We start from the raw sequence: 24,290 nt of genomic DNA on the forward strand, positions 1-24,290 counted from the left end.
CAGCTCTGCTTTGGTGCATTGTAAGGGTTCTTGACAGCCCCCAGGTGAAAGGCAAACTTGGAATGGTGAGGATGGGCATTCTTTGCAGTTTAGCTCAGCAGGGAAGCTGAGAAGGACAGCAGGGCTGAGCCCAGGTTCACCAAACCTCCTCCTTAAGGAGCTTTGGACAATAATTATTATCTAAAACACCTAGGTATCCAAGGAGCAGTCAAGATCCAGTCTAAGTATAAACAGCTGCCCTGTGGGTTTTGTAACAGGGGACAGGCTTACTAATAAACCTGGATTACCCAAAGGTACACTGGTACATTTCCTGCCCAAAAACAAAGGAGAGGCAATTGCCATGAAATTGCTGTCACCTGCACAATGGAAAGAAGCAGAGCGTGGAGGGCTCTGTGGTTGCTGCAGGTGCTCACAGGCAGCTGGGCCAAAATCTCTATCCAAATATCTCCATTTCATTCCTAACTTGTTCCTGTTCTGCAGCAGCACTTTTCCAAAAGGAGCTCAGAATCCATCCCAAAGGCGTGGTCCTTAAAGAGGCAGATTTCTACATCAGGGTGTAGGTGCCTAACACTGCTCCCCCCAAAAAACAAACAACAAACCCAAGCAGTTCATATCACAAGAACCTAAGACAGACTTTTTTTGAAAGATGACTGTGCTCAACCTGTGTATAAAGGAGGACATCTTGGCAAACTCAAAGAGATGTCCTAAAAAAAAAAAAAACCCAACCAAATCTAAAGATTTTTTTTTTTTTGTAATTATGATGACCATGTAAAACACTAATGAAAACAGAAATAATAAAGGGCAACTCTAGTCCAGTATTTTGTTTCCAAGAGTGTGAGATAGGATTCTCCTGTTCTCTCCATCTTTCTGGTCATTATTCTTTGAGAAATCATTCCCAGAAAGAGCATCACCAAACAATCACAAGTGTCACCAGAAGGGCATCATTCTTCCCATGACAAACCCTCAGCACTCTCTCCTTACTACTAGAAATGAATCCTCCTCCACTGAGGAAACACCTCTGAGCACCACAAAAGTATGGCCCAAATAAGCAAAACTAGAAATTATAGATTTTTAAACAGCATATATTTTCTGTAGCCAAATCTTTAAATTCCCAAACTGCAGCTGCTCCACCATGAAAGAGCCCAAAATTCATCACAGGCACATGGTCAGTGATGGGCTGCCCAAAGATATTCTGGGTAAGAAAGGAAACAGCAGCTCCTCCCAAGAGCAAGCATTTGACATCAACCCAGAGAGAAAGAGAGAAAACATTATTTGTTTTCATATTTCCTGAGAAAGACATTGAGGATGTAACCTCGTTATTTATGCAGGGTCAAGGTTTCATCCTAGAATTTAGGAAAGGAATTTATTTTCCCCTAAACTGTGATTAAGTTTATAAGCCTAAGACAAGTTTTGATTTTGGTTTTTGTCTGTTTTGGTTAGCAGAATAATATTTCACTTTCTGTCTTCTCTTTTTTGAAAGAGGAAAATGTTCTGCTCATTTATCTGGTAAATGTTTATCCATTCTGTGTTAAAAACCCCTAAACAATAGAATAAAATGGAATTAAACTTTAATATATTGCTTATCTACAAGCACTAAAACACTTAGAAAAACAATACTTTGCATGAAAAAAAGCCCCATGTTTTACCAATATGTTTTAGAATGTACTTGTTTTGGATACACTAAAGGACAGTATCTTATTCCATAAACCTGTTCAAAATATGCTGTAAATGGCTATTTACAAAGTTGATTGCTTTTTAATAGCATATACTCTATGCTGGTGGGTTTGTTAAACCAGTTTACAAAACACATTTTTGTCAGCTAGCTTTTTAGTCTCATGAAGAGTCTCTACAATTTTAGGTTTGGGGTTTTTTTCATATTCAAGCTCTTTGGAAATTATCTTGAAGTGGTTGCTTTTAAACATGCAATAAATGTATTGCTGATGGAGAGAAAGGAAAGTTCTGACTGCAGTAATAATGTCAATATTGGTATTTTTAAGGAAGAGAGGGCAACTAGCTTAATAAAACAAAGGTATTGCAGTTCTGATTGATTTCAAATCTGAGTGAGACAACAATGCTAGCAACATCCTTGGGCCATTTGCTTTACTGACCTTTTGGATGTCTGTGGCCTGTAGCAGTTCCTGGTTTTTTGTTATGATACTTCATTTGTTTGTGTTTGAGGGAATATTTAAAATATTTGAACCAGTTGCAGAGAGTGGAAAAAAAAGATGTTTGATGGGGTAAAATCTTGTTTTCACGCTGTCAGGCTCCAGCCCAACTCAGGATCAAGGCACCTTTCCATGAGGGTAAGGATGGACAGAGGGGTGGGCACCTCACCCCAGCATCCCCCTGAGCCAACACACACTCGTGATGTTTCTGTGTCTACTTGTTTTCTTTGCCTGATTTCACCACAATTTTTCATGTAGGTGAAACTAACCCTTCTTCTTCCCTGAAAACTCTCATCTCTTAACTGTATTCCTTCAGGAAATATTTGTAACTCAGACCAGCAGTTTAAGTTCTTTATGCCTTTTCTCCTTGCAGGCTGTTTTTTGCCTGTCCTTGGGACCAGACATGGGCAGGACAGTGAATGCCACCACAGCACACCTCCAGGCAGTCCAACGAGATCCTGCAAGGAAATTTCAAAGCACAAAGCCAAGTCTTCTTGATAAACATCCCACAGTGGTACAGCACAGAACTGTGTTTTCTGAAAGGATGGATGCTCCAATGGTACTGAAAACTGGAGCAAGTGTAAATGTAGGCATGAGTTGACTCCACCCAAAGCTTTTGGAGCACGAGTTCTCACCGGAGGAAATACAGACCCAGGTTATCACATGAACATGATGTTCCAGTGGGAAAAACATCATCACACCTAATCCAGCCATGTAACAATTCCCACAGCCTCCATCGGGATCTCCCCAGGCTGCAAAACATCGAGTGCTTTCTCTGCTAATCTTTACACTTGCTAATCAGCCATCAGGCTTTTAGAAAGGACTCAGCCCACGACCGTTTAAACGAGATTTAAGAAGCCAGGCCGCAAAAATCAGCTATTTGCAGAAAAGTCTGTGTCTGAAATGCTACTTTTCATGGTTAAACAATGTCTTGCTGGTTTGACTGAAAGACACACCTTGCTGATTGTGAGTCTTTGGCTTCTCTCCTTTATGCCAATTTATTTGGGAAATTCATGGTGAGATTCCCAGAGGTTTGGATGCTGTATCGCTTATCCACGTCAACAAACAATCTGGAGCACTGTTTAAATATGGAAACACTTTGTAGCAGCACAACCAAAGGCACTGGCTGTGCTGCTGCTGTGCCTGAGGGAAAAAGGGTGTGTGTGGGGGAAAGGGATCTTTTGGTGAAGACAGCCATTTATCTTTCATTAATCCACCAACACCACTGGGGCACACCACACAGCTGGAAGATTTACAAATTCTGCCCAACATGCCCTTGAGATGGAGCCTATTCTGGTTTGGGTTAGGATATAATTGGTTGCACCATTTACTGACAGTTCTGCTCTCTCCTTAATTTTTAGATGCCAAAACTAAATCTGTTTCTGCTGACATCACAGTGCCTTGGTTTTGGGAGACACTTGGTGTTGAAAACTTCCAGCCAGCACTGGTGGCAGAGGAGCTCTCAGAGCAGAGCTGCAAAAAGCAGTGTCCAGCCAACTGGAAGCCAAAACCTTAAGGTCAAACTGCACACCCACTGCCTGTGCTCCTCCTTTTCAAGGAACACCCACAAGAATATCTTTCTCATGACTGCAGAGCCTCCAGGAGCCCATCAGACCTCCCAGCATGGTGTAAAGTGTTCTGCTGGAAGACAGGCTGCTCCTAATCTTCTCCAGAACTGTCACCTGCCAGCACCGTCTGGCATTGCAGGTGCCTCAGGATTCCTTCATTCTGTGTCAGTCCAGCTGTCCCTCTGTGAGAAACAGCTCAGAAAAAGGAAAATGACTATTTAGGGTATGTCCAGTGAAGATGAACAAGCAACAGCAACTTTTTTCTGTGATATTGCCTGCAGCACACATCACCCGCTGTGTCAGACACGGGAACTCAGATTTAAACAGATGCAAAATGACAGAGGGGGTTGTGGCAGGGATGGAGGGAGGAGCTTCTCTTCCCAGGACACAATAAAAGAACTAAAAATCTGCCCCCTCATCACCTACTTTCCATATCCTACATTGGATAGTCAAGAAGACAAAGGGTAATGAAGGACAAATAAAGTGCACAAGTGATTAATTAACATTTAAAACAGTCAAAAGCAGTAATTAGAGATGAGGTTCCAAAGCAGAGGTTCATGCCAGGGCAATAGTGGCAAAAAAAAAAAAAAAAAAAAAAAATATATAAATAAAGTAAAACAAACCCATTTTTGTAATGGTACTTGAGAATTTATGAATGGGATTCTGTGATGTGGTTGCCCGAAATAGCAAAGATTTGGACATGGTGACCCCAGGAGTTCCTGAGAGCAGCTGGCACAGAGGCCACGCGTGAACAGAGGGTGTGCCCTCCCCTCTCCTGCCAGGGTGGGCTTTCCCTTCTGAGTTACAAACAAAATTCACATCAGCATAAGGCACCTCACACTAGGACAAGAATGATAAATATTGCCCCCAAACCAACTACTCTGTCCAGAAACTCAAAGGGATTTTTGCAAACCCCACTGACCAGATGCCTCTCTTCCTCTACTTTCTTCCAAGACATATTCCCCTGGATTTCTTTTCAATTTTGTTGCTTTAGGCTGTATGCTACACATTTTTCTTGTGAAAAGATGTTTGAAACAGGATAAAGTATTCCAGGTCAGGCTTTTCCAGCCCTGAGCAGCATTACTACATGTTCCCCACACAGAGATATTGTGGATTTATGTTTAGTTTATTAGTCCTAGACCATTCTCTGAGGAACTGCCATTTAATTGGCTAATTATCCCTGCCCAGATGGAGGATTTTGCACTTGTCTGGTTCTCATCTCCAGTCCTGGGAGCACATCCTTTTCCAGGAAGATAAGCAACAACAAGTCTGCTTTAACAATGCAAGATTTAAGGCTGCTGGTATCAGATCCAAACCTCCAGACACAAAAAGCTGAAGGGGGAGGCACTGACTTCACTGGTTCAAGTTTCAAGAAAGTTTTGGTGGGGCAGTCTGTCATCAGCAGGCTTTATTTTAGATCTATTATCAACTGTCTTGCCATGTCCAGCCCAAAGCTGGCATAAGGAACAGAGCTGCCATTAACCCCTCTGGGTGCTTTTTTTTGAGGAATTTGATGGGAATACAAACCATATGTGACCCTACTCAAAGCAAATGAAACCAGTACTTTTGAGCAGCCTGACACTACACAGATCCAATACCTAAAACTGTATTGGAATCAGAGCAGAAGTTTGGGTTTTACACAGTAAAACTTAGGAGGAGTAAACCTGGAGGAGATTCTTCTCTGTAAACATGAGAGCACATCTGACATGGAGATCAAAAGGAGAACTTACACTAATTGTACTGAAAAACAATCAGTGCTCCAGAACAGATAATAATGAGAAATGAACACGGCAGGAAACTTTGATGTACTTCTTAGATAACTGTGGTACTTTAAAACTGGATGCAGTTCAAACATTTAAAACATGTCAGTCTGAGATCTACATTTCAGATTGAGAATGTGTTGATGCACAAGTAGATTTTAAAATAAACACACGGTGGAGCAGAACACAAACATGGATTAAAATTTTAAAAAAAAAACAAACCCAAACCCCTGCTCTTCAGTTAAATCTCCCGTGTTGAAGAGGTTTTAAAACCACTTCTGCTTCACACAAGCTAAACCCTGATGCCAGATTTTACTGAAATCATTGTTAGTAATTCAGTTTGCAGCCTGGATTGGTTGGGGTGCCTGTTGACTCAATGCAATTTGAGTCACAGGCACAGCCTAGATCACACTGCCAGCTCCTGCTCCTGCCAGCAGGCACAACACTAAGGGCAAAACGTGTCAGTCCTGATGGAGGAGAACACAAACTTGTGGATATTTCAGCAGGCCATTTGTCTTGCTGATGCTAATGAAGATTTATCAGGATGGATAGGTCTGGTTCCTCACTGACTAAGCTGTGGGACCAAACTAAAGAGGTGTTCCCAAAAGAATTAGTAGTGACAGCATGAGAAACACAAAGCGAAAGGATAGAATTTGGAGACTTTCTAGATTTTCTAAACATACTTCCTTATGTTTCCGTTTAGCAGTAAAATATAACACCCTTCCCCAGAAAGTCATCTAAAACAAAATAAAGAACTAAAAAGACAGCTAAAGGCACAACTAACAAGACAGGTAAAATTTTTCTAAGACCGCAGCTGAATGAAATATGTGAAGACAAAACCCACCACAGGACAGGAAAGAACCATTCCAACAGCACCATCCATCCATCCATCCATCCATCCATCCATCCATCCATCCATCCATCCATCCACGCAAGAAGTAATGTCCATGTGATACACTTCATTTTCACTCTCTGCAGCCAAGCCATGGGAAGTGGATTTTCTCAGTATCATGGTGTGACTTTTGCTGGACATCAAAAAACACATGATAATCTTCAAAATACCATGAAAATTCAGAACTGTTATTAACAACAAAAAGTGTTTTCCCCCCGACATTTCCTATTTACATTTCCTGTGCTCTGAAGTTTAAAATTCCTATGAAAGTCCCTTCTGTGGGCATGGAGAACACAACTGGAAGAGGTCCATGAGCTCCACCAAAAAACTAACAAAAAGATAAATTTTTAGAGCACTCTCTCTATATAAACTGCAAGACAGCACGTGCTGCCAGGATTACCCTTCAGGAACAATATGTGCCAGCACCTATTGGACTGTTTATGAAATTGGCCATTAAATTTAAACACTTTGGAGGATGGAGAAGAGCCTGTGGCCCGCTGGTTTTAATTATTTTGCTGAAGGGGGGCTAAGAGTGCGTGTGACAGCTCCAGGGATGAGCACAGCACACGGGAACAGCCTTGGACAAAGCTGCTCATGTTCCCCGTTACATCCACACTCCAGGAAGTACAGCTTTTCAAATTTAAGCAAATTAACCAGTGGTCCTCATTAACTCGGCCAACCTTAAGGACATTTGACCCAGGGCATCAAAGGGGACACGGGGCACTCTCAGTTGCAAGCATGCACAGGCTTGCTGCCACCAGAATGTCCTGACAAAACGTCCATCGTGTCATTTTCAAAACAGCTGCAGCCCATGGGCGCTGTTGGAGTGTTTAATTACATGGAATAAGCACTGAGGGCCCAGTGCTGCTCCAGCTCCCACGCTGGGCGCCTCTCACCCCAGGTGACAGAGCACAGCTGTCACCTGCAGGGTGGCTCCTTCCTGGTGCCCACACCATTTATTGTGTGCTGGAGTCCATCCCTGGAGTGCTTCTGGAGCCAACCAAGCATGCAGCACATGAAATCTGAACGTGCACCACCACAAACATTGGTTTCCTTTCCTTAAGAGGCAAAGGAAACAGCTCTGATTTAATTTTCAGGGTGCAACAGCAGCCAGCACCAAGGAAAACAAAGAAAACAGAGGCAGAAATACTCTTCTAAAGCCCTTTCCAAAAACATTTGCCATCTGCATGCTGGATGATGGACTGTGTCCACACACTGTGTAATTTCAGGAGCAGATTTCAGGGATTTCACATTTCTGGAGCAGTCGGGAGTCAAATATTTTTGCAGCCCGTTAATTCTTTCAATCAATTACTGCCTACTGGTTACAGAAATATTAGAAATCCTACAGTTCGTAATTCTTAAGACCCAAATTGATTATTTGAACACATAAATCTGCTGAGACAACATGCACCTTCTCCTCTATCCTAAAAAGGATTCCTGGAGCCCACGCAGCAAACTCCCAGGCAGCAAGCTCTGTTCACATGGAAATGTTAAAGAAGAGAAACAATATCAGAGTGCCCCCTATGTTTATAATTATAGCTTTAATAACATTCCACCTCCCTTCTAATTTTTCCTCCAGGTTCCATTTTTGGCCTGTTCTCAGTGACAGCCTCTCACAGGCATTTCCAAACTACAACACATACTTTGGTGAACTATCAGTTTCACTTACTCCACACTGATTTCTACTTGATGGCAGCATTTATTTTTTCCTGGTGGAGCCATGAGTTATTCCCTCATAAAGAATAAAGCATTTAAAGGATAAGTGCTTTCAGAAAGATTTAGCAGGTTTTAGTCATCCAGGTACACACACATCTGTTCACTTTTACCTGGAGTTTTTGATGGGTTAAAGTTTTACATGGATAGAGGAAGGAATGACAGGATTCAAGTTTTAAGGTGTATGATTAAAGGGTGGTATGAGACAGCACTACCAAGTTCAAGGAAAGGTAAAGGCTGCATGAAGCAGACTCAATCAATAAGTGATTGATCAAGTGTTGAAGCAAGAGGATGCTGAGGAATGGGGCAAGATCTCCTAATGAGCTAAAGCAGGTGTTGCTCTAAGGTCCCTGCTCCTGAAACCACATACAATGGAAAGCAAAGCACTTTGTTGATGTAAGGGCTCGGAAAGGCTGCAGTTATAATCCTCATAGGCCAAGTTCATCATTTTACTGTATAAATTCAGTGAAGCAAGGTGGGTCTTATCCTCTTTTTTCCACAGAATTTCTTCACCCTCTCTCTGCTGTGCACCACCACTAAAATACAGAAAATGCAAAGTGAAACCCTTGTTCACACAAATTTTGACAAACCCTCACTGCAAGACACCAGCTGGAGCAGAGCATGCTGGATTCAGAACACATCTTTAGCCCACGTTTTACAAATCCAGCCTCTCAAGCCATACTTTACCAACCAGTGTGGAACCCCGAAGTTATGAATATGAAAGAAAACTCTTCAGGGCTAGGTTATCCTCCCTCTGTCTGAGTCAGATTCCTTGCTCCCTCCTCAGATACACCTGGAGGCAGCCTGGAGATCCAGCCTGCAGGAATGCATCAGTTTCCCACAGCAAATTTCTGTGCCCTCCAAATAGGGCGAGTAAATATTGCCTAAGTAAAAATTATCTGTGGATCGTGCCACAGATGTAAAACAAATCAGGCTGTGTAAGATGAGAAGCTGGAAAAGAGAGATCACCCAGATTTGCCCTCTTTCAACAGCTTTTTAGAATGATCCTTTTCCCCCCAGGTGCAGCCTCTCTGGACCACCCAGATGCTCCCACATGGGTCCTAAAGAGGATTCTTACATTCCTGGGCACAGCACATGGCAGAGGGATGGGAGCAGGGGGAACATCTCCTACATCCAAGGAACTGACACTCCAACAGCATCCAGCTGCTCTCTGCATCCATTGCTTCCTTCCCAAACATAACCAGCTACTTACCCCATATCCCCAAACTTCACAAATAACTGGAAAACTATTGATTTTTTTAATGAAAATGAGAAAGTATCAGGAAAAAAAAAAAAGGAAAAAAAAAGAAACCAAGAAAGAAAAAGAACAGACACAAAATTAAACAATCTACCTTAAAATAAACTCTGTGGTATTATCTGTCTCTTGTCAAAAAGTTATTAGGGAATAAAAGTGACAGACTGTCTACTAAGATACATCCCATGACCAAGCGACACACCTAAAACTTGTCAAAGACTTCCCTCTGTTGATGTGTCTGCTTATCCTTAGTGCCCACACGTGTTACATTACTGTATACTCTTGGAGGGTGGAAGCTCGTGATTTATTTGTTGCAGGGAGAGAACACTTCTTTCCCCCACCTGATTTCACCCTTCTGATGTGACAGGTCTTTGTCTGTTCCTCACATAAACCAGAGAAGTCCTAGACTAAAACCAGACTCCATGTAATTATTTTCCCTTAAAAATAAAGTCAATAAAACTGGCAAATATGAACAAATCTGGAACTGATCTATCAAAGAACTGTAAACAAATTTTCCTCCAGTGCGCATTCTTCACATTGAGGAATTACTACTGGTCAGTATTAAAACCAGACAGATGATGTGGTGCTTTGGTGAAAGAGGGGATGAAACAAGTCATGTGGACAAGTTACAGAAATGGGTAAACAAGATGGTGCCTCAGCCCAGACAGCAATTAGCTTTTGGGAACTCGGTGTCTGGTGTCCAGCCCTGCACGTAGGGCCCCTACAGAACATCTCACATCAGAACTGGAACTCCAGGCTCGGCCAGCTCCACTTGAAAACTGGGCTTTGACCACAGCTTTGATGTGGCTGCCCACTGGGTATGTTCCCATGAAGTTTTAATTCTTGTTAAAACTGTGGGAGGTGGAGCAAGGACACCAGGAGGGCTCAGGAGAAAAGTGCTGCCGTGGGGGCAATCTGGAAAGGGTTTCCTCTGCAGTGTAATCAAAAACATTCAGGGGGATTTAAAAACTGTTTGCAGATGAATATCTGCACCTTTTTTTCTGAGAAGAAACTTTAAATGAAAATTAAACTGAGCAAATAAAGCAAGCTAGAGCTATTGAAATAGAAAGTGTACGGATCATGGGAAGGGGAAAAGAGCAAGAGAAACATTTCATACTGGAAGGTACACCCAGGAGGGCAAGTACACAACAGTTTGAGTCTGAGCAAGAGCAACCTGTGTCAGAAACCAGCCTACACCACATCAGCTGGGCAGATGGAGAGAGATATCTTACCTGTTAATATTGCTAGGATTCAGGTTCAGCACAAAGATTGATTTTATTTATTCATTATCTCTTCTTGGGGAGCAATTGAAACTCTCTTTTCCACACCATGAATATCTACTTTTATTTGCTTTCGTCTCAATGCAACCTGAGTGATGTCACGGTAGCCCAACAACAGCAAAATGATTCTTTCCCAATGCTGTGAGGAATCCATAGGCCAGGGTACCAGAATTCCCTGCCTTCCTGGACTGCTCCTCAGAGCATCCCAACACCAACACAGCACTGATTCACATGGTTCTATCACCCAGTGGTACTGAGTCAACCAGAAAAGTGCCTTCAAACATGAAGTGAAGAAAAATCCCTGGCCTTCCCAGAAGGAAGTGCAGGGGACAGGGCAAAGCTGAACCCTAAGAAAACCCAGGTCACAGAGGGTTTTGCCTTTTAATATGGTTTAGATTAAAATCCTATCTGTCCCCACAGCTTTGATGAAAGTCTTGTTTTCTGTGTCAACCAAAAGCAATGAACTAAAACAAAGAACTTGACACATGTACATGTCTCCAATGTACAAACAACTGGCTGTTTCCATAGAAAAACCAGAGAACAAACTGAAATAACTCTAAAAAAATGAATTCCTGATCTTGTAATAAAGGCCACATGGTCTGCTGAAGTGAGCACAGAACTGGGGAGGCAAAACTGATCGGTTTTACCCAAACACCAATACTGATTTCATCTCTTACTTCATCTCTTCTTCATCCCAGGGCACATTCCTGTGGAAACTGCAGGACTCACCTCTTACTCAGCAGAGCATTGGCAGAATTAATTATTGAGCATTTAATCAAATCAAACAGTGAATGAACATGCCCTGGAGTACGAGTGATGGAAAACACAAAGCAAACCCAACATCATCGACTGAATTTTTGTGGTTGAATCCAAATCTCTTATCTGTACTCACTGGAACCATTCTAGTCTGGGCTGCACACAAACTTATTTTGTACACCAGAGTCAAACACAGTTCAAGAAAGCAGAAAATCAACAGAAACACCATTTGGAAGCTGGATATTACAAACACCTCTTGTGAGATTTTAATACCACCAGACTCTAGATTTTGCCCTGATTTGGGAATAAACTGATATTCTGAACCCCATCTTACAAATCCCACAAGCCCAAACTCAACCTTGCCTCCACTGGGCACCACTATCAGCAAAAAGTCACTGATCAATAATGCTGGCACTGCAAGTTCAAACAAGGAGTAGTACTGGCAAAGGCCTTGGATTTGAGCTGAAAACCCATTTAGTTAAGAATATTTTATGGTGGAAAAGCGCGTGGAAACAGAAAATAAGTTAAAATGATAAAGAGACCTGAATAGAAAACCCGTGGTTATTAATGGAACAGTCGCTGTGAGCAGACAGTTCTGTACATCCACATCTGTTCCAGTTCAAAGCAGTTCATGTGAACCAGGGGAAGGAACTATTTTTTTCTTCAGTGCTGCAAACCTATCTGCAGCCTGGCCAGGGCACAGGGTAGGAAGAGGGAGAAATCACCATCACTGGCTCAATCCAAGTTTCAATGAGATGGAGCTGCCACCAACATCTCTTCTTGCCTTTCCTTATTTTCCCTCCCATATTAAAATGCACTTAGAAGACAACAGCAACATTTGCAAACACTTGTGGCAATTAAAGCCTTTTGTTTTTGCAAAAACCAGGCTTAACAAAAACTCTGTTTTTGTTCCTCTGCTCACAGATAGTTTCTGTTTCACAACTGTCCCTTCTGGGGCTGCTTTGATGATAACGTGGGAAAAGCAGGCAGAACAGTTAAACAGGGAAATAAATATATAAAAATAACGGGGCTGCTCCAGGACTCACTCAGGTTCCAGAAGAGCTCAGATTTCGTGCCAGTGGATAGCTGAAACATTTTATCTACCCAGTTTGGTCTTTGTTTCTCTAATATCCTCTTTTCTCCTTCCTTTGAATCTTAAAATTTATTTCTTTTTTAAAAAGTAACAAAGAAAGCAGTGGCAAGAAAAATGTGGTGTGAAGAAATGGAAAGAGCACTCAAAAAAGGGTGAAAGCTGGAATTAGATCCCTGTTCTGTTCTGACAGCAACACCATACTTCAGAGGAAAGACACTCCCCTGTAATAATCTGGTCATGAAAAGTATTTATTTGCCTACTCACATTATTAAATGACTACACACATACAATCCCTGGGATTTAAAAGCCCTTTTTTTTTTTTTTAACATCAGATCGTTCACATTGAGGTTGAAATATGCTCATAGGGTCCCAGAGTTAATTTACCACAGGAAAAACATGAAACTTCCCGCAAACAACCCTGCTCCTGATGGAAAACCCGCTCAAGTCAGTCAATACTGAGTAATTGCTGGACTGAAATCAATCACGAGCTCCCAGGAACTGGGTTTTGCTTTAAAGATTTAGCGCTGTGGCTGACGAGGAGCTGAAATCCTCAGCTACCATTAGACACTGCTTCCAAGCTGGATGGCAAAGCCTCCGCTGGAGCAGAGCGCACGAGAACTCCCCGAAAGGCAGAGATCTTCCACTACAGAATCCTTAGAACCCCTTAGACAGATGCACAGTGAATGAAGGGGCAGGGCTGGGCTGTTCAATGCTGCCCGTGCCAGGTGGAGGAAGCACCGTGGAGGGTGGGAAGCTGCTGCAGATTTCCTTTGGACACATGGAAGCTGTCGGAGCACATGGGAGGGTCGCCTGCTCAGCTGCCCACTTGCCACCAAAACCAGGGCTATTTGTACACTTAAGTGCTCCTCTGGATGAGGGCCAGAGGCCACAGGGAATTGCAGGACACAGCCCCCAGGAGCTATTCTGAGAAAATGTACTGAAGAGGGAGAAAAAGGAAAGCTTTAGTTAATTTATATTATCAAGACAACAAAGGTCTTGTTTTGGAAATGATAAGCTGGTTCTTTTAACTGAGAGCTTCTTAGCAAGATGCTACAAAGAGAAGCTTTAAAAATTAAATTATTTCATCTGCCATTTAGGAACTATTAGCTTTAAAAGGCTTAGAGTTGATTGCTATGCCTCTGGTATGTAATAATGTCTAAAACCTAAACCAAAACCTGTTTCTGCTCTTCCTCTGATAATTAGTAGATGGTCTCTGGTTTTCATTATCCACCTATTCATTTATATTGCTAGATGGGCTTAAATGGTTAAGATTAATAAAAAATACTTTATCACAACAAACAAAAGACAAGTCATTATGGCACTGTAAGAACAGAGCACAATTTCTCTTGCTGCCAATGACTTGTCATTATTTTCAGCATGTTTGAGAGAGCAGATTCACTCTCAAAAGAAAAGGATCAGCTGCAAATTTACCAAAGAAGCGATTTAATTTTTACAGTGTGATGGCACTCCTCAGTTCCTTACAAAGTAAGAAGCAGAGTGAATAAGCACAGCCCGATAGTTCAAACTCCATTTCTGAAGCAAAGAGCACCTAGAGCAGTTTTACCCTGTGTGATCTGGGCCAGACACAGAGCACTCTGCTTCTTCCTCACCTACACAGTGCACAGGGTCTTACCCTGGACAAATGTTCTCTTCTCTCAGCTGGATGCATTTCAAGTGAACTAAAATGACAGTTCTTGTTCTCTGTTGCCTGTCAAACCCATACATTCAACATATTCATTCTTGTCATATGACAGAAGTCCTGCAACTTGAATGCAATGCAAATGGAGTGATGGGCTCTCATGATGTCTCCCTAAAGTTTGTGAAGTCCTCCAAGATCTGTGGATACAGAAATACATTCTAAAGCATATAAAAAAGGGCTGGGACACGATTTTGGTGTTCAGCCTCTTAACCTGGGGTTAAAGGAGGATCTCCTTTGTATCCTTGAGTACAATTGTTCAGAAACAGGATCTGCTCCTTTTCCAAAAGCCCAAACATCATCTAACACCTCAGGGCACACTCAAATATTTCTCCAAAGTGACTGAATGTGAATTCTGTACCACAGGAAGAGTTGTCTCTGTTAGCTGAAGTGTGTCCTGGCAAGGTACCTCAAGCAGCTCTCCTGTGCCTTCAGCTGGCCTCAGCTTTCTGGCAAATGGATTATTGACAGCAATATGATTCAAAGATGAAATAACATTTCAAATCCATGTCCCTGTCAATGTCCATGCTGTACCCTAAAAGACAAATTGTGGGAGCCTGCAAACAAAACCCTGCTAGTACAGTGCTGATACCCAAAACCCCAGGGACCTTGAAATGAAAGTTAAGGATTACTCAATTCCCACCCTCTGTACAATCAGTTATGCTGATAAAAAAAAAAGAAAAAAAGGGTATGTGGACACTCACTCTTCATTATTGTTTGCCACTGAGAGGTACTCCCAAGATATATCCTGGCAAAAGAAATGATGCTCAGCATGTTTTAACTTAGATTACTCATCATTTTTAATGAGTGAACAAAATTACAGCATCTTCTGCTACTGTTGTACAAAGGCAGCCTTAAATTTCACCCACAGGAGACCTCTATCTAAAATTCCTGATAACAGTAATTTCAGATCTGCTTAATCAAATTTATGGTTGGTTTGGGGCAGAAGCATGATGAACTGACTGTATGCCCTAGGAGAATAAATTTGTGAACATACATTGCTTGAGCTGATTAAAGAAAAGCAAGTGTTGCTTTGGATGTTGGTCTGATGAACCTTAGGGATAGTGTGAGAGGAATAATTGACTGGAATCTCACTTCGATTATTTTAGTGATCAATTAACCTTAAGAATTCCACCTCTAATGATTTTTTAAACTCTTTCCACAAGGTTTTTGCACAAGCTGGAGGGTCTTACCACACTGGAGGCAGATGCAGAAAGCAGCTTTCCCCTACATACTGCCCATGCCATGTGTGAGACCCCTGAGGCACAAGCCCAGAGCCAGCCCTTTCCCTCACTGACCCCGGAGCTGCAACTCCTACACCTGGCGAAAATCCTGGAAAAAGCCTGGCTCCACATCCTTACTTTGTGACTCAGGCTCATTTCTGTTTATACTCTTGTGAGCTGAAGAATGATGATGACTAGTAGCTATATAGATAAATAAAGTATATTAAGTCACAGGAAGTAAAAAGGGAAAACCATTAATTTATTTTTAGAAACCTGTTCTTACCATTCATCAGAAGAAGAACATCCAAAAGTTTGCAGTGAGATACAAGCATCTGGATGGGGTTTGCTGACCACATACCAGCATTCAGACTACTCAAAGAGAAGCATTTGCCTTCTTTAGACCAGTCCCAGACTCTGTGCCAGGAACACAGGATACAGACAATAACGGAGTGGTTTCCACTAGCAGGGCAGGGTGCTGTCACCACAGAGGCTACAGCTGCTTGGTCTCCCCCTGCCAGTGGTCCTGCAGTAGATTCCTCCCTCCAGATGCACCTTGGCACCAGCTGGTACATCACAAACTAGGAAATGAATAGGAAAAGTGTGTGCTGTCCACACTCCATCCATCCTCAGTGCCCACACCAGGTCAAACACCAGGGAAAACGTCCCGAGGTCCAGACTGACTTCTCCAGATGGACAGCCCAAGGTCCTGCACCCCGGCTGGGGCAATCCCCAGATACAGAGAATGGACTGAGAGCAGCCCTGAGGAGGGGGACTTGGCTGAAGAGAAGCTCAGCTTGAGCTGTTGAGGTGCACTGGCAGCCCAAAGAGCCAAACTTGTCCTGGGGTGCCACAAAAGCAGCATGGCAAGCAGGGTGAGGGAGGGGATTCTGCCCCTCTGCTCTGGAGCACTGCATCCAGCTCTGGGGCCCCAGCCTGGAAAGGATGTGGATGTGCTGGAACCAGTCCAGAGGAGGCCGTGGAGATGCCCCAAGGGCTGGAGCCATCTATGGAGCCAGGCTGGGAGAGCTGGGGCTGTTCAGCCTGGAGAAGAGAAAGCTTTGGAGAGACCTTAGAGCTTCTTCCACTACCTAAAGGGGCTCCAGGAGAGCTGGAGAGGGACTTTGGACAAGGGCCTGGAGGACAGGACAAGGGGGAATGGCTTCAAACAGGGAGGGCAGGTTCAGATGGGATATTGGGAAGGAATTGTTCTCTGAGAGGGTGGTGAGGCCCTGAAACAGACTCACAGAGAATTTGTGTCTACTTCATCCCTGGAAGTGTCCAAGACCAGGCTGGACAGGGCTTGGAGCAACCTGGGGTAGTGGAAGATGTCCCTGCCCATGGCAGAGGGTGGAACAGGATGATCTTTAAGGCCCTTTCCAACCCAAACTACCCTGGGATTCTGTGACCGTGGCTATGCTAATCAAAACCAAAGAGATGAATAAATCTGGATCCAGTTGCTCAATTCCCAAACACTGAGTGAACTCAGGACACCCACATACCCCTTGCTTCCCCTCCTCTTGCTGGTTTGCCAAAACAGCACCACTCCAACAGTGGAAAACCTTTTGAGGCCACCAGCGCCGTGCCGCACTCGTGATTGAATTTAACAGGATTTGCATAAAGCTTCCATCTCTTGTGGACCACAGAAGTTATTTTTTTTTCTGGGCAGTCATACCACAAGCATAAAGTCACACCATATTTTGAATCTTTGCCTTCCAAAATCCGGGAAGAATTGCAAGGCAGGCTCATTGACATGTCTTGTGATGTGTGGGCAGCCAGGATGCCGAAGTGCAAATGGTCAGACACAAATACACGAGAGGTTTTTCTCTGACTGTTAGTGCTGCTCTGGACAAGTGTCTTTAAATACCCTTACTACAAAGTAGTAAAAACCCTAAAACATTGAATGATGCTTAGTCCTGAAACTTCCACCTTGGCTCCCTTTCCACTTCTTAAGAAAAATTATAGAACTCCTAAAGTACCATGTTGAAAAGTAGAGTTTTAAAATATATTCAGAGTTCATTATTTTACATCCATGATGTCACTGAAGTCACTATCTGCTCACTTTTCCTATTCAATTTTTAACAGTCTGTCCTGAATCTGCTCTGAAAATGTAATTTAGCTGCTAGACTTTTCCCCTTTTTCACTAATTGAATGTTGTGAAATGTATTTCTCTCTCCCTGGCACATTTTCTCTTAGTAAACCTTACTTATCAACACACAGATCCCTATTGCACATTGCAAGCTTAATCTGCAAGCAGGGTATCAGCTGACGTCAATGAAGATGTACAAGGGGCACCAAATATTTTGCAACGTGTTTAGAAAACAGAGATTTTTCTTGTTTTAGTCTGTACTCATCAGGATACAAATAGAGGGAGAGGTAAACCAGTAGGACTGGGAGCCAGGAATATGTAAGTCAGATTGTTGTGTATCACTACTGTCATGACAGAAGTAAAATAATTTATAGGCTATGAAAAGAGCAGTTACTGCCTGCTAACCACTTAGGTTTTTCATAACAGGGTTCAGGTTTTAAAACTCCCTCAGAGCAGTTGTGTGGAAAAAGTCATAGGTGCTTGTCAGTTTAAAAAAAGAAAAGGTTCTGCCTTTCAAAGCTGCAGTCTGAAAGGCCATCTCAGTAATTGTATACATTATTAATATACCACTGATAGGAATAAGAATGTACATCCAGGTCCTTGCATGGATAGAGAGCTGCCAAGAATAAATCAGATATGTAGATAAGGTAAGCAGGCAAAGATATTAAAGAGGAATGTCACTGGGTCTGGTGTTACTGCTATCTTTCCATCAGTTCAAATCTGGAAAGAGTTTCTGTAATGGCTGGAAGGACACACTGCCAGCAGAAGGTTCAAAAAATGTGAACTGTGGGAGCCTGAAGAAGACAGCAAACACTGGCATATGGGCCAGCCACAGAGGAGAGGCAGGGACAAGCCACTGGAAAGAGCAGAGGAAGCTGGAACATGGAACACACAGAGCAGCACAAAGGGCAGAACAAAGGTGAGGTGAGGACGGAGCAGGGACATGGTTCAGCTGCTGCAGAGAAAGGCTGAAGGATGCAGGGAGGTTAGGGGGCAGGGAGAAGGGCTGGCCCTCCCACCAGGATGCAGTAGTACTTTCAGAAATAGAGGGATGAGGGATACAAATCAAAGGCTAAACCAAATAAATAAGAGTCTATTTCACTGAGGGCATGTGGGCTCAGCCAGGACGCAGCCTGGTGACTAATGCAGGCCAGCAGAGGAGCTCTGCTTCCTGTGCATTCCGAGCCTCCCGAGCCAGGCAGACATTGTGGTTGCTGCTAAAAGACCCACATTGACCATAAATTACTTTGCAGGAACAATGGAGACACCACTATCTCTGTGCTCTTCAAAGCACCAGAACAAAGTGGCGCAGTGTTAGTGGCATTGCTCAGATCTAACAGCTGGCACAAGATGACTTAGCACCACTGAAAATAACCCAGTGACACGGCCCCAGCAAAGCTGCCAACCCCTGAAAATTTGTCATTTGTAAAGCCCCCTCCCCTTGGGATTTGTACCTATGACAGAACTGCAAGTCTTGTCCTGATCTCCAGTTTGGCTGCAAACATGGGTGAGGTTGGGGAGGTGAATAACGCCACGCCAGCTGAACACCTTCTGCAGTCTCAGAAATCATACAGAGCTCTTTCACCCCACTTTGCTGACTTGGCTTTGTAAGCAGAAGGGCTTTGTCAGAATCCCTGAAAACACTCACAAGGAATAAGGAGAGTGGTGACTTCCGTTCCTGGAGCTCACTGAACCAGTGGTGCACCTATGCCGTGACCCATCAATTCTATTTCTATATACTTGAAATGCAAGTTTTGATAGTGTAGATACTTCAAATTCCCAGTCATCTTGCTTGAGGACACTGCTAAGGACTTCGGACAGGCTTTTCTCTGGAGCCTGCTGGGTGCCTTTGGCTTTCCCAGATCTCATCCCTGTGCTGACTGCCCTCTGTGGCAAATGAGGATATTAGCAAAGGAATTGGCAAAGATTCACAAGTACCTGGACAAGAGGAGCAGGCTGCTGAGATCTGTGTGGAGGCTAAGGGGATCTCTTTCCCCAAGAGTCACAGACCCTGCTGTACAGCGTGATTGATACAAGCACCTTTTCAGCACTATGATCTCAGTGAGAACAGCTCCTTCCTGCTGGAGAGGTTTCTGGTCAGGGCTAAGATCCCAGGGGATCTCGCCCAGGACCCAGCTGTGTAAGATGCCAAACGTGCCCTGGTTAGTGCCAAGTATCCCCAATAAAATGGGAGTGGGGCCAAACTTGGCTTTCATCAGCCTTTCACAGAGTAAAGTCCTTAAGCTTCTCATGCCTATCACAACCCCTTCCTTTCTTCCTCTCCCCATAGTGATCCTAATTAAAAGCGAGCCTTATTTTCCAACCACAGCACATCCCCAAGCATTTCCTTTTCTCAAAACTGCCAGAACTCAAAGGGTGCAATTCGAGTCAAAAGGGACATTTTTCCCTTCCCGATGCCAACAAACACTGCTACTTCCCAGGCTTACTCTGCCTTCTGTTTTGGCACATTGCTTTCCCCCATATTTCACATCACACACCCGTGCAACCTCGGCGTGTGGCCCCAGGGCTCCCCACCATCCTCCCAGCACCACACCTGACTCCACAATGCCCCATTTCCCACTTTCCCTGATTCCCTGTCGGAGCTCCCAGTGACTGCCAGGCTGTCCTGCTTGCTGCCAGCCTGGGGCAGGACAGGGAATGCTTCCCGTGGCACATGCCTGCAGTCCAGCACCGAGTCAGAGCCGCTGCCCTGGCCGCGTGCACGCTCACCCCCAGGAATTAATAAGTTATTACGACAAATTAAAATATTAAGTTAATGATGTGCATGACTGCAAGTTACGGAGCTGGAAAAGAAGTCCTAATTAAATCAATACAGTTATTAGTCCCTTGTCATCTCTGATTAATTATTAGCTTAATATGCTCCATCATTTTCACTGTTAATGGAAAGAGCTGCAGTGCTACCAGGGGAAGCTGGGCTGTACACACCAGAAACCTACAGAGACATGCTGGAACTCCCAGCTCTGGACTGAACAAGGCCTTTCAGAGAAGAGAGGAGGAAACACTTCATTTTTGGGGATGCTGGTCTGACAGTATTTGTTTTCAAAGGGGGCAGATGTTTGCTCAGGGGATTTGTGACTGCTGAAAGGTTAAGGGGTAAAGACTTGACTTCTAAAGCTGGGCTAAGTCCCGAGCACTTGTCCCAGTGCCTCCAAGCTTTTCTCTGCAGTGACAGGGTATCACCACAGTCCTTTCAGGAGCCAACATACTCCTCCCTTGCCCCAGAGCCCACCCCAGTTGTGACCCTCACCCCATCCTCACCAGATGCACTTGTTACCCCATGCACAGAGAAGGAGTGGGCACCACAATAAGCTGGCAGGCATCAGCTGTGGTGCCTGGCTCCTCAGGGCACAGATGTAGCTCAGGACACCTGTCCTTTCATGCCACCGACAGGGCCAAAAATAACGTGCTGAGCTCACTTTTCTCCTTGGAAGTGATAACTGAAACAGTACCTTGGATTTAGGCAACAGATAGTATCTACCCAGAGCTCAGGGGAGCACAGTTTCCCTTTTGCTTTGCTGTCTTCCATCATCCTTTCACTGCGCCCAACTTTTTCCTAACTCCTTGCAACAAGCAGGTTTCCTTTGCTGTCAGCAGGAGGATTTTTTTGAGCGCAAAAACTTCAAGGATGGGTCTTCACGTGTCTCTCCAGCAAGTCACAAATGAATTTGTACCACAAATGCTGCTATGTCATTAGACTGGAGCTTTGTTTTAGAAACAGCTTTTACAAACAAGATCTTTTGGATAGGTTATCAACAGAAATACAAACACATGCTGCTGAGAACAAAACTGCTCCTTGAACTTATCAATGAAGCTGTTCGTGCTGCTAAGGGGTGATTCAGTAAATTAAATAATGTCACTGTAAAAGACTGTGCTTCCCAAAGATAAAAAGTCACTCTATTTCTCAGGACTCTCACCACCCTATTGCTGCGATTACCTCGTGATAAATTGCCACCTGCCCCATGAGTAATGGTAGTTCCCAGTGCCATTTTATCATTTAGTCCTCTTACTGATATCTCTGTTAATGTACTGCCACAACACTTCAGCTTCCCATGATCTACTTGCCTTCCACTGCAGTTGTGCAAATTTGGAGCTCCTTATTTCCAGGAAGAAGTTAAGGTGGGACAACCAGGGTCATGCAGAAACCCTGTCCCCTGCTCCTTACATATACAGCCCACCTGTTTTGTGTCAGACATTACAGAAAAAGTTTAAATTCTGAGCGCTCAGCCTAGGTTTGATGAGTAAACAGCATTTCTTCTAGAAATGGGCTGACCTCCAGTGAAATATTTGGCTATTTAATGAGCAGGCTCTAGGATAACGGTTTTCGTGGGAATCCAAAAAGAGGGAGTAAAGGAAAGGGCTCCCCGCGCTATTCTTAGCTGCAAACAGCTAGATTTGGAATTTTGATTGTAAAGCGTGGAATTTATAAATGGTGCCATGCTAAATTTACTTCATTTGTATACAATTCAGCCGGATAATCAGAAGTGTTCCAGCATGTTCCTGGTTAGCATCTTGGTTCTGGTTTTATTGTCTCCAAGCTGGTAGAATAAATGCATTCAGTAAATAGTGCTTGCAAAATTTGCGTCCCAGTGTGTGTGCACGAAGGTTTTTTATACAGAGATTTTATATAAATGTGCATGTGGGTGCACATGCATGCACACAGACACTGAGCCGTGATTTATTTAGAGAGGGAAGCCAAGGAAATTCCCACCCCCTACCATTTAAACGATCTGCTCTTTGGCTCCAAACATTCTGCAACTTCTCAGCCAAGGAATGTATTTTCCCCTTCCAATATATATAATTTATTTTGCTGAACACATTAGTTAATGATAGCGAGATACATGATTTTGTCAGTAATGTTTTTACAGAACTGACTATCTCAGACAGATCCATTTCATTTAGCAAGTTGGTTTTTTTTTTTTTTAGCTCGTCTTCCGCAGCACGGTGTGAATTAACAGCAATCATCAACTCAAGGATTTGTCACATATACTTCGTACTCCGGCAATTTTTCATAATTAGATTGGCTTCCCGCGGTTAGACGAGCTTTTAATTACGATATTAATATAGCTTTAAAAGGACTTTACACTGTTTCACGCTTCGGGGGGCGGGAGGGGGAAAAGCGGGAGGTGGGAGACGAGCTACTTCATTTCACTCCGCGGCGATTATTTCTGGATTTTTAAAAATAGTCGATGAAACGCTAATAATAAATCCCTTATCGGGGCGGCCGGGCGGACGGACGAGCCCGTCCCCGGCCGGGCAGGAGCGCTCCCCCATCCCGCACCTTCCCCAGCGCGGCGGCGGCGGCCGAGACTTACGCGGTCCCCAGGGCGCGGCGGCCGGCAGCCTGCGCAGGTGGATCTCATCCTTCTCCATCGCCCGTCCGAGCTCCGCAGCCCGCCTGCCACTTGGTACCAAAGTCAACTTGCCAGGATCCCTCCTCCCGCCGCCGCTCCTCCTCCTCCTCCTCCTCCTCCCTCGTCCCCCCCTGCTCCGGGAGCGGCTCCGCGCAGCGCCCCGCCGCCCCCGGGCACACTTTAAATACGGGCGGCGGCCGGCCCGGCCCGCCGGAGCGCGGCCCTCCGCGGGGAGCCGGCCCTCCTCCCGCCCTGCCCTTGCCTTCCCTTCCCTTCCCTTCCCTTCCCTTGGTTTGCCTGGCCGGTGACGCCGCGGCTCTCCCCGCCCGGCCGCCCCCGCGCAATCCCCGCGTACCTGCGGCGGCGGCGGGGCTGACCTTGGGCGCGGGGCGGCGGCGCCGGAGCGACGGCGGCAGCTGCGGGCGGGGACAGCGCGGCCGCGGAAGGTCAGCGCGCCCTGCGCTGCGGGACAGCGCGCCCGCCCGCGCCCCGCACCCGGCGGAACACCCCGCGCCGCTTTTTTTTTTTTTTTTTTTTTTTTTTCCCCACCCCCCAGTCCCGAAGTTCCCGCACCTTCCCGTTTTTCCCGAGGTGAAAAGGAAAAGCGAGGCTGGGTCTGCTGCTGAAGCCCAAGGATCGCTGTGCCTTGCCCAAAGTGCGGGCTGGACACTCGCCGTGTTTCTCACAGCCCCGGTGGGAAAGGTGACGAGATTCCCAGCTGGGAGAGCAGGGTTAAAGTTCTCCATCCCGCCGGCACAGGGGCAGCCGCGCCAGCCCGTCTCCCGGGAAAGCTTCTTCTCCCAGGTCTGGTCCTGGAGGGATGCTCTGAATGTAGCCATAGACACCAACAAACTCGGGCCCCCAAAGAACAAATTTTTTAAACTTTTTTTTTTTAAATGTGAGGTGTAAAAAAGCTGGCACTCACTTTTTACACCTCCTGCTGTGTGGCTACAGTATTTGAGTAGCATTTCAGGCTATTCCCCTTTTCAGCACCCCACAAGGATTCCCTGGTCTTCTCCAAAGTTACAGCCTGAGCCCGCGCTGTGCTGCAGAAACCCACTCAGGCAAACCTGACACAGATTTATCTGCACCATTCTCGGTCTCCTCTCTCTCTCTCTCTCTCTTTTTTTTTTTTTTTTTTCTTATTGCAATCTCAGACCAGCACTTAACCCTCAAAAATGCAAAGCCAGGAGTGTGCGAGGGCTCTGCCAGAAGGAAAGAGGCTCAGCAGGCTTCCCGACTTCTGGCAGGCAGCTCCCAAGTGTCCCACATTTGCAAGTTCCTCTCCCTGCCATGCTCCTACTGTACCCTGGCCCTTCCCGGTCCCTTTGCCTCCAGGAAAACTGCAGGGACATTGCTGCGTGGCCTCTTGCTGGTGGCACTCCCCCCTAGGCTAGAGATCATGGCTCTAATTCCGCTCTGAATTCCCCT

The 24,290-nt window shown here is 44.8% G+C and overlaps 1 protein-coding gene across 9 annotated transcripts in view; it reads right to left on the reverse strand.

Annotated features, from left to right (window-relative positions):
* The window catches only part of ANO1 (anoctamin 1), a 70,887-nt gene extending 47,932 nt beyond the window's left edge, over positions 1-22,955 (reverse strand). For all 9 annotated transcript variants that reach the window (XM_064425946.1, XM_064425944.1, XM_064425945.1 and 6 more), the window contains exon 1: positions 22,821-22,955. In XM_064425946.1, the coding sequence (XP_064282016.1) occupies positions 22,821-22,878 (58 nt within the window). In that variant the 5' untranslated portion in view covers positions 22,879-22,955. The remainder of the gene's footprint in view (positions 1-22,820) is intronic.
* Positions 22,956-24,290: the final 1,335 nt, after the last annotated feature.

The sequence above is a fragment of the Passer domesticus genome, chromosome 6 (genome assembly GCF_036417665.1).
Source record: "Passer domesticus isolate bPasDom1 chromosome 6, bPasDom1.hap1, whole genome shotgun sequence".
Lineage (NCBI taxonomy): Eukaryota > Metazoa > Chordata > Aves > Passeriformes > Passeridae > Passer > Passer domesticus.